Source organism: Sceloporus undulatus, chromosome 9, assembly GCF_019175285.1.
Source record: "Sceloporus undulatus isolate JIND9_A2432 ecotype Alabama chromosome 9, SceUnd_v1.1, whole genome shotgun sequence".
Taxonomy (NCBI): domain Eukaryota; kingdom Metazoa; phylum Chordata; class Lepidosauria; order Squamata; family Phrynosomatidae; genus Sceloporus; species Sceloporus undulatus.
Window position 1 is genome coordinate 21,624,702 of NC_056530.1, and position 10,913 is coordinate 21,635,614.

The following is a 10,913-nucleotide window of genomic DNA, read 5'->3' on the forward strand; positions in this document are numbered from 1 at the left end:
CCCTGCTATGCCTCTAAAAGCAACCTCTGGCTATGCCAGTGTCTACTACTGCTGCAAACAAAGGCAGCTGTATTCAGACAGATCAAAAGTCCCCACTTGAGATGCGCTGAGGGGCTGGGACTTACCATCAAGGTTTATTCTTGAATAGCCCAAAGGAACAATCCACAACAGTTGCGTTATTCCCCTTTGGCAGCATATGTACCAGCAGTTCTTAAGTCCAAAGTTCTTTCAGTTATGACTGTAAACTCCCGGGCCTCCATATGTTTCATGCCAAAGCCTGCTATAGTCCTATGCACTGTGTGTAAATCTGCCATGTGTTTCTCCTTTATGTTCGCTTATCTAATTATGTATTGTTGTGTGTCTCCAAGTCGTTTCCGACTTATGGTGACCCTAAAGCAAACCTTTCATGGGATTTTCTTGGCAAGTTTCCTTCAGAGGGTGAAGACAGGGTCACCCAGTGAGTTTCCACAGCTGAGCCAGGATTCGAATCTTGGTCTCCCAGTGTCCTAGTTCAATACTCAAACCAATACGCTACACTGGCTCCCACAATTTATGCAGCCACAATTAGGGAGGAGTTGGATTACTCCTCTGGGCCATCCAAGAATGAACCTTCACAGTAAGTACCAGCACCTCATTCTCTGGAGGAGTAAACCAAAGTTAGGATACTTGGCAAGTACAGCTTCCTTGTAAAATTACACAAATGACTTGGTAATAGAGGAAAAGAATAGCCTGGAGGGCCAAAATGAAGGCATCATACCATTCTGCATTTTTGCTTTTTTGCACTGAGCAAAAAAAAATTGGGTTTTTAGCTTGACGTTTCCTCCAGAAGCAAATACAGTGGTACCCCGGGTTACGAAAATAATTCGTTCCGCCGCCGCGTTCGTAACCCGAAATGCTTCGTAAGCCGAAAAAGCCATAGGCGCTAATGGGGAAAAGCCGCGATTTCGTGCGAAAAAGCGCCGAAAAGCACCAAAAAATTTTTCGTAACCCGAAATAACCTTCGTAACCCGGAACAGTTTTTTTCTTTGGATTTTTTTCGTAACCCGGAAATTTCGTAAGGCGGCGCATTCGTATCCCGGGGTACCACTGTACGCTAATTTGAAATGGCCCTAAGTTGCAGTCCTTTGAGGATTTGATTAGAATTTTGGGAAACCAGAGTTTAAATCCCCACTCAGTTTTAGAAACCTATCAGGTGACCTTTGGCAAAATTAGACCCTCTCAGCCTCAGAGGAAGGCAACAGCAAATCTCTTCTTGCCAGGAAAATGCTATGATAAGCGCATTCATTGTGACAGAGTTGACACGAAGGAATATAACAAAAATGAACACACATAAAATAGGTTAGCATCTTCCTTACTGCAACTGACAACCAAACAGTCCCCAGCAAATAAGCCAGACTCATACCTGAGGAAGTGCATGCAGAAGCTGGGTCACACACACAGAAAAAGACACAATATCCTTTTCTAGTATCAAGGTGCTTGAATTTAATTGCCATTCGGACAGCTTAATGCAAATTACAGGGGCAATAGCTCAATACACACTGCTAAAATCACTGTCCTTCAAGAATGAAAAGATAGAACAAATAACTTCAAACATCACTTCCCACAGCTGCCTTCTTTGGCCAGGCCAGAACTACTTCCCAAGAGTAAGTGCAGGGAGGTAGGGTTAAGATCAAGGCTGCTTTGTCCAACCACTCAACATCACCCCCAAATTAGAACCATTTTCTTTCACAGATCAGCTGTAAATTAACATTAAAATAAAATAAACATTTGCATTGCTGATTTATCCACCTGACCTCAGATCCATAGTTTCAGCAATTCAGTGGGACTTCCAAGCAAGCACTCCCCAAGTCAGTAGAGAAGACTTCTAGGAGTGTTCCCTTGGCTTTATTCACTCCACAGTTCATCACACTCTCTTGGATTCCCCACTGATCTCCTAAACAAAAGCCTTTGTCTAATCCCTGCTCTGATCCAGTCCCTGAAGTAAGACAAGTCAGAGAAGTCTGCAAGCCACAAGGATCGCTCAGCCAATGGCCGTTTTGATTTTTAATTCATCCACAGAAAGGGTCCCCCAGTTGGGTCCAAGCTCTTCATTCTTCTTTGTTGCGAGGAAGCTTTTCTTTCTTTGGGGATGGGTTCCGCTGCTGGTCCCTTAAGGGAGAACGGGAGGCACTTGCCCCATCACCAACAGCCTGCCCTGATTTAGCATCTATGGCAGCATGCTCCTTTCTCACCAGTTCTTCCAGCTCTTTCTGTGGAGGAAAAAAGGAAACAAAGCTAGAAATATAACCAAGAGATGGATGAAAAAGTAACCTGTGCATGGATAGCAATCCGCTCATTCTACAATACAAGGTGGAAGCAAAGAGGAACTCAGTTAATTTCTCACTAGATGTTTGGGATGCACCCCAATGAACCCATAACAAGACACATACCTTCCATCCCAACATCTCTGCCAAAGCAAAGCAGCCTTCATCGCAATCTCCGATCCACGCAACATCCCTGAGAGAGGAGAAGACAGGAGAGTATAAGGTTCTCCTCATAAGAGATGAGTCAGTGAACTGTATTTTCCATTGGTTTCCAAGTATACCAAGCAATTCACATATATCTCAGTGAACAGGACAAAAACATCTTAATGTAAGGCATTTTATTATTCCCATACAGCAGATGGGGTGAGTGAGAAAACATTGAGGACAGCTTCTCTAGTACCAGCCAATGAGCTCAGCATCTGTCACTGGCCTCCACTACAACTTACACCAATAAAGGATCAGGACTACGGCACATCTATCACTGGGATGAACTCCATTGTATAAAGCTCCAGATTCCTTTTGCCAAGAAACCTTGACACTATCTATTTACCACTTTTGGCAGCACAACATCCAGCACTCCAGCCCCAGAATCCAACTGAGGCATCTTTGGTTTATATTCCCACCATCTGCTACAGCCCATCTTGAGTCTTTGTTATTACTTGCCGGTATGCCTTTTCTGAATCAAAGTCCATCCCACATCCGAAGCCCATCAGGGACATGACAGGGTCACTCTGCAAGGAGACAGAAAGCAATACCATGATAATGGCTGTTACTCTTGGGGGAATGCTTTTTTAGGTATTAACTTTCATTGTAGTATACAACTTGCTGTATCATCTTCAGATGGAAGTTTTTATTAATACTTTATCCCAACCCTGTCCCTACATGATTTGCACAAGTGGCTTGGAGTTGTGAGCATGCTTCTCATACAGCCACAACATATCTCCCTTCACCAACAATCGGCTGTGAAAATAATCTTCCCAGAATTTTGGCTTGCTAAGTATTCTGTAATTTCTCAACTAAGTTATAGGAGCTGCAGAGTATGAAAATCAAACCTGCTCAACCTTGCTTATGCATCCCATCCTTCCTATTAAAGATATGACAGAGGATGGGGGTAGGACAACGTCCTCCCTACTCTCACTGAAGCATCCAAGGTTATATACTCATATCATTGAGAACCAATTCAATGTCCAACAGAGGAAGTATGAACCAAACCTCGCCTCACCTCTCCAGTCTTTTCCTTATTGATAAGCAGCCGTGGTGTATTTGTGGGTGCTCTGGAAGAGGAACGGGGGAAAGATGTAAACAGGATGCCTTGAGTAGTAAAGATCACCCCTTGGTCTTACAGTTGGCCCACCACATTCACAGATTCTGCATCCACAGATTCAATCATTCATGACATGAAAATATTAAATAAAAATCCAAACAACAAACCTTGATTTCACCATTTTATATAAAGAAAACTATTTTACTCCATCGTTGTATATAGCAGGACTTCAGCATCCATGGATCTTGGTATCCACAGTGGTCTTACCAAACTGCAATGGATACCAAAAGCCCTCTATCATGTTCCCAGTGAAAAAATTCACCTACCTGGTGACAAGTGAGGCAAAGGGCTGGACCTGAAGAGAGGTGCCCATGATAATAAGTAAGTCCACATTGCGGAAATCCTAAAAATAGTTAGGAAGGGGAGATGAGATAGAGGGCTGTTGCCAAAGACTATGCACACAACAAAATTACTATCATGGGGTCTCCAAGCTTAATCACTTCCCCCACTCCCTATCTCTCTCAAATCATGCCATGTGGCAATCTGTCTTCTTTTCATACATCAGTTTTACAAAGCTATCAGTAATGCTGACCTAGACAAGTCACACTGTCCTAACATGGCTATGTTCATTATCGTTCATGGGAAAGCTTGAAGTTCAAAGGCCAGGAAGCCATAAGCAATTATAGCTAGTCAGCAGAGAGGAAAACCACAGATAGCTGAAATGCATGTAATGCATTAAATGGTGCCATCCTACATGGGAAGTGATTTCCAACCACAAAACTGCAGTACAGTAAAATAAGCTAAAATGCACTTCATAGTGTATTAAAAAATATACTGTACAAATATACAAAGTTTACTTTCAAATCATGCCAGTCCAATGCTTACTGTATGTGTGAAAAAAATTCTTGTTGATCTAGAGGCCATGGACCTTTGTGGACATGTATACATGCGGCTACTAGAACCCTGGCCTTGAGGACAAACAACTAAAGTACTTACTGAATCCATCAGTGAGAAGAAACGGGAGGGCAAATTTTCCCCAAAGAACACGATATCTGAATAAAGGGCAGGGAAAGAGACTTTATCATTGGTCAGGGCTGCATGTGTGCTAGGTTTCTGTGGACTAGGTTACAAAAATATCCTGCCTTCTATGAAAAGAAATAAAGGAACATGTTTCTAACCCTTATGACTATGAAGATCGGCTTATACAATGAAAATCATCTGAAGTCTCTGAAGCAAGACTTGCTGCTAGATATGATTTCCAGAAGACATCAGACAGGTCTTCACAAAAGAAGAATCAATTATGTAAAATAAGAGTATTGGCCACTGAACTCAATTGTTAGCACAACGGCCAATTCCAAATCCTATCTGCCAAAATAGAAATCAAAAAGCATTTTGCCAAAAGGTGCTACCAGTAGAGTGACTGCTGTTCTAAAAGGAACTTTTCAAACGGGATGCTCACCTGGCTTCACTATACTCTCACATTTTTCACATTTGGGGATGAGAGAGGAGAAGATCTTTTCTGAAAGAAAACAGAAAAGTGATCTATATGAATGCAGACAATTGCCAGCTTGCACATTCTTTTGTTCTAACTGCTCCCCTCCTCCCTGCACACCTTCAGCTCTTATTCCCATTCCACAAAGAGCTACTCTTTCAGGAAGCCATTCACACAATACCCATGTTGTTGATACTAAGCAGTCACAAATGTTTCCTCTCTACCTTGAAATATCAAGGAAATGCTCAAGAGAGACTACAGGATGCTTATGAAGAAAGTTCTGTTTGTTCTAAATAGCGCTTTGATCCTCTATGGAAGAACATGTGACAACTCCCTCCCAACCTCCACCCAACTCATTCCATAGCATCACCTTTCATCCACTCCAAGCTGTACATCTTCTTGCAGGCAGAGCTGATGCAGTGGGAGGTAAAGAAGGTGCCATGAGCTTCTACCAAGTCTTCAGTATCCAAACCAGCTACCCGCTCCAATGTATCAATGTTCTGGGACATAAATAAATTGTCTAAAATAAATAGGTGGGAACAATAACTTAAGCCTGTCAGGCATTAAAAGTGAATAGAGGCAACAAAAATTTAGGACTATTTGAAGAGATGCTCTTCCTACTCCATAGGCTAAATCTTCACCTCTCTCTAACAACACAAACCAATGGGAATCATACTCCTACCAGCAGAACTGTTAATTTTAAGGGAAGTGGTGTCAGCACTGGGTCTATCAGTTCCATATATACACTTTATACTCCTCCATCTCTCTCTGACAACCAGTGGCCCATTGACATGTTGCCAAGGGCTTCAATTCCAACACAGCATTAGAACTGAACTTGGAAGAAAACTTCCAAGATTGCTTTTCAGCCAATTTCTGGCTGAAATTCAAGATGCAGCCTGCTGTTGGAGTGGAAACTGCTTCCTACATACCAGAAGTTATAGCATGTTTCAACCAGCCATCAAAGGGTGTTTCATCAGGAATGCATTCAACTCTTTCCTCCTGCTACTGGATTCTCCTTGCCTTATTCTTACTACAACCAGTACTTGGGTAACCGTCGGGATTTTGTCCACTAGGTGATGAAAATCTTTTATCCCTAGAAGAAATATCACTAAGAGGGATTACAGTTTTTTGACTTTCTGCCCTCTATTTCTTGCTGCTCCCAGGCACTTTTGCCCACAGTGCTCTCAAGCAACACAAAAAGGATAGGGAATACTGCACTCATTGCCTCTTTTCCTGGTGTTTTTAAGTTCTGTATTGAACCAGGTTTTCTTTATGATAACCAGGATCTGAACACACAGAATCATGTGCTTAAGTTCGGAACCCCTTGATGAACTGCTACAGACCTGAATTTCATTCCCTCATTTATGAAAATGCTTTGCTCCCAAGTCGCTTTTCTAACTGCAGTACTTTCTAATATTTTTGAACCCCAACCCCACTTCAGTTCTCTATTGATAAATCCCTCAGGACTAACACTTTAGTTACATCACCCTGAACCCACTAACTGGGCTTTTCTTTTCTTGTGTTTATCAAAGCTAGCCACCTACACAGACTCTGGGAAATGCCACCAAGATCAGAGGTTTCTCTCCAATTGTTGCAGATTTAAAAAACACACACACACATTTGGGCAAGATAACTGTAATAGAAAGTGAACTGCTCTCTTTCTTTTCCAAGGAGAAGGGTATGTTCACTCACCTGTGTGTAGCAACGTAGCAGCAGTCCTTTCTCCTTTAGGAGACGCATGAAGTAGTGACAAACTGTGGGCTGAAACAGAGTAAAGCTTGGATTAAATCTGTATTTCTCAGAAGTAAAGGAAGTAGGCAGACATTTGACCTGAGCTCTACCTTCTGGTTCTGCAGTTTCTCCTTGCTATTGCTGCCTACCTGCCCTCTTCAAGCACACAAGGAGTAGGAACTACTCTTCTAGTTGCTCAAATTAGGTCCAGAGGTAAAGGGTGAGTGGCAGGAACAATGTACAAAAAAGGGGGCCCTGAACAGAAGGTACCAAGCCTAGAGACCTTCCAAAATCCAGAGCAAACACTACTGAGAAGGCAATAAACTTGGTTGGTTTTATACAGCTAAAAAGGTTTTGGGGGGGGGGGGGATTCTGAAGGAACATTATACAGCCCAGTATTCCAGACCTCTCCCATCCACAGGAAGATCCTCTTGGATCCAAGTGCCACATTCATTCAACTATCCAAGACAGAAGGAAAAACTCTGTATGCTTTTCAAACCAGAACTGCAAATATTTTTACACAGTCCAGGCACACTACTACTTTTGCTGTTATATGCTATAAAGGAGGTATGAAATCTACTTTTTTATTCTTTAATCCCATCAAATCAGACTCCAAATAACCTCCAACTATTTTAAAACACCCAACTACTTGAAAATTACTATAGGGAACAACCACTTTCTCAATCATTGTAACAGACTATGATTAGTGCAAAAAAGAAAACCACAAGGTAGAAGTCACAGTAGTGGCTCAAATCCGGGGAGCGATCTTTAGAATCCTCACCATTAAAGCCCTTCCAAGACATTTAATTTCTAGTCCCCCACCTCAGCAGTGCTCTAAGTGAGAAACAACAGGCTTACCTTAAACTGTCCTGGATACAGCTCTCGGGCCAATGCAAAAAATGGCTCTGGATGTTGCTAAATCAAGACAGAGAAACAGAACTAGTAGCACAAAGAAAAAAAACTCAAGAATGAATTTACTGTAGCTGATGTCAGATGCAGGCAGGGGACTCAGTTTAGTACCTTGAAGTAACCGATCTCAAAGATGGCTTCAGGGTATGGCAGGTTGTACTGCTGCAGGTTGGCATAGAGCCCTGTACCTGGGGAGCGGAAATCTGGGATCCCAGCAGCTGGAAGGGACAAAGGGATTTCATCAATCAATTCAGACAGTGAAAAAGAACCACAGAGAATTCAGAAGTCCCACTCCGTAGTTTTCATAGCAGTTATCACTCAAAAGCACACTCTGCCCAGTTGTTAACTTTCTATGAAAATAAACCAGAGACAGACAGATAATAAATCATAGAGAGTGCAGTACAGCCACTGTTACACTCACCAGTCGAGATTCCTGCTCCAACCATACATATTACTTTCTTGCCTGAGAAAGAAAGGAAGGCACATGTTAAATGCATCCATTCATGCTTGACAATACTTCGTCCATACAGTATTTCCCACCATGTTCTTAGTTAGCTACACTGTGTTTTAGGGTAGACACCAAAAGGACGAGAGCCTTTAGTTAAAACATCCAAAGGAAGGGACTCAGAAAAGAAAAGAATGGATCTAAGAACACAAGATTCACATTCCTTGCTAACCCAAGAACTTATGCCTTGGAAAACTTACTTTCTGTCAAACTGAACTCCTCATCTTTAAAATGGGGGAAATGAATGCTCCAACGCAAGATAACCAAATGTAAGAGTGGATCCTGATAACAGTATTCATTCAAGATTAGCGAGACAAAAGTTGTGTTTCTCCTCTTCACACTCATATCTCAATTCTCAACCATAAGCCATTTCTTCCACTCCTCTTCATCAACAGAAACAAGTACAGTGGGCCCTTGTCAGGACTTCCCATGGATACCAAAATCCGTAGATGCCCAAGTCCCATTAAATACAATGATGTCCCTTATATAAAATGGAAAATCAAGGTTCGCTTTTTAAATTATATATGGGTTTCAAGCTATGGATGCTTGAATCCATGGATAAAGAACACACGGATATGGAGGGCAGACTGTAATTCTAAACTCATTCATCCACGTAAAAACTAAACCCATTATTCTGACCATATAAAAAGGAGCTTGATACACAAATCTGACAGAAAAAAATAGGACATAGTTGGGTGACACAACATCCTAGAGAACCTCAAAAACATTGGTTTTTCAGTCATAAGCAGCATGTGCTCAACTCAATTGCCTGCAGAAGGAGTAGATAAATAGATGATGGAGCAAAGCTTATAATGTCATCTGAATGGGGGCACTTTCTCTTTTCTGGTTTGTTTGTTTCCCAACAGACCAGGGAATAAATCTATGGTTTGTTTTTATGTTTTGGGGGGAAGATAAACAAACCAGGGAGATGAAGCTATTCACATCCAGAAGATACAATAAGCCAAGGGAAAAAATCTCTGTGCAAGCAAGAATTAAGCAACCTGGGCCAGCATGCAGCTCATCATGACAAATAAGGGTTCCTGTAGTTCTCTGCCCCATCTTGTTGTCTAAATCTGACTACGCGTTACTCTTGATTTATGGTGGCCCTTTGAAACAAGTAGATTTAACTATACTTCTCATCCATACCCAGAAGAATAAAAAACACTGCATATACGTAGGAGCATTAGCTGAGATACTGGTCTGCTTGTTTCGGCTTATCCTTGGTACCACTTTATCTCAGCATTGTATGGTTGCTTGAGAAGCTGAGGCCCCCAAGGAACTAAAGAAGCAGAGAATGAAAACAGTTGCTCCTGTCCAAATCCCAACCCAGATCCAGAGGGAGAACTTGCTTACATTTGTCAGTCAGCATGAATCTGCTCACACCCTCCAATGTCAGCTCATCCAGCACCTTTTCGGGCTTCTCGCTGCCCAAGTTTAATGTCCGGGACAAGAGATTTCGCAAGAAGTCCACTGAAAAAGAAGAAGAAATCTTTAAAGCTAGCCACAATGGCTCTCAGAGATTGAGCTCATGCCTGAAGGAAGTTCCTGTGTTGTTCAAAAGCTCACTATCCAATCCTACTAGCAGTTCAATAAAATGCCAATTCTGAAGCGTAACATATCCTGCAGCCAAACAAGACAGTCTCACATAACAATAGACTATAGGAAAAGCAAAGAATAGCCTCATTGGTTGTGTTACCCATTTTGGAGAAACTCTGGATCAAACAGTAAGGCAGAGAGAACTCTGATGTTTCATATTTTAACAATACAACAAATGAATGAACGAATGAATGAAATTAACAATACCACAAGAAGAATATGGATTGTTAACCTGGAGACAAACATTCCAGATACCTAGAAATATGATGTTCCTAGACACTGAACCAATTTAGAACAATGTCCCAGGAAACAGAGGGTCAAGCAAGCCCCAAATATATAATCCCAGCCACTATATTCAAAAAATAAGGTACCTGGCTGTTCTGCAAAAGAGAAGCTAAAGCCTGTGGTTTAGATATCACAAGTCTTATTTACTCTAGCCACAGATTCTTTAGGCAACACGCACTTGGATAAGGTAATGGTAGCAGGTTGCCATATTTGTGTAGTAGATATATTTGGCCCCGATTTGTACATACGAGGTTCCTTTTGTATCACTAAATTAAAATGTGCATCAATGACCCAAATGGGCCACCTACTTTCAGTCAGACTGGAAGCTTCACCTTCGTCATCAGAATCTGAATCCTGAAATGAAAACAGGGACAGGAGAAAGAGCAGAGATTAGGGACTGAGGCTCCAAACTGTCAGTTCTGAGTTGCCCATAGGGAAACATAGGGGAATACATTGATCAACACCGAATATTAGGGAAGAGTGAGAAGCAGATGCCCATAGGGAAACATAGGGGAATACTTGCTTATAAGGAAACCATACTTGCCCATAGGGAAACATTAGAGAATACTTGTCAATAGGGATTAGTAGGTTAATATGCATGTGCCACCCATGTTTCCCTATGGGAAGTGTCCCCCAATGTATCTCTATGGGCAAGCAATCTCCAATGATCCCCTATGGGCCAATATTCCCCAATGATCCCCTATGGGCCAATATTCCCCAATGATCCCCTATGGGCCAATATTCCCCAGTGATCCCCTATGGGCCAATATTCCCCAGTGATCCCCTATGGGCCAATATTCCCCAATGATCCCCTATGGGCCAACAGTG

General features: G+C 42.0%; 1 protein-coding gene across 1 annotated transcript in view; it reads right to left on the minus strand.

Moving 5' to 3' along the window:
* Positions 1-1,462: 1,462 nt before the first annotated feature.
* The window catches only part of SIRT2 (sirtuin 2), a 9,940-nt gene continuing 489 nt past the window's right edge, over positions 1,463-10,913 (minus strand). The window contains exons 3-16 of the mRNA XM_042439098.1: positions 10,394-10,439; positions 9,558-9,674; positions 8,121-8,162; positions 7,811-7,917; positions 7,649-7,705; positions 6,752-6,820; positions 5,430-5,559; positions 5,027-5,086; positions 4,564-4,619; positions 3,894-3,970; positions 3,526-3,577; positions 2,967-3,034; positions 2,430-2,496; positions 1,463-2,249 (exon numbers count right to left, since the gene is read on the minus strand). Coding sequence (XP_042295032.1) covers positions 2,088-2,249; positions 2,430-2,496; positions 2,967-3,034; positions 3,526-3,577; positions 3,894-3,970; positions 4,564-4,619; positions 5,027-5,086; positions 5,430-5,559; positions 6,752-6,820; positions 7,649-7,705; positions 7,811-7,917; positions 8,121-8,162; positions 9,558-9,674; positions 10,394-10,439 — 1,110 coding nt within the window. The 3' untranslated portion in view covers positions 1,463-2,087. The remainder of the gene's footprint in view (positions 2,250-2,429; positions 2,497-2,966; positions 3,035-3,525; positions 3,578-3,893; positions 3,971-4,563; positions 4,620-5,026; positions 5,087-5,429; positions 5,560-6,751; positions 6,821-7,648; positions 7,706-7,810; positions 7,918-8,120; positions 8,163-9,557; positions 9,675-10,393; positions 10,440-10,913) is intronic.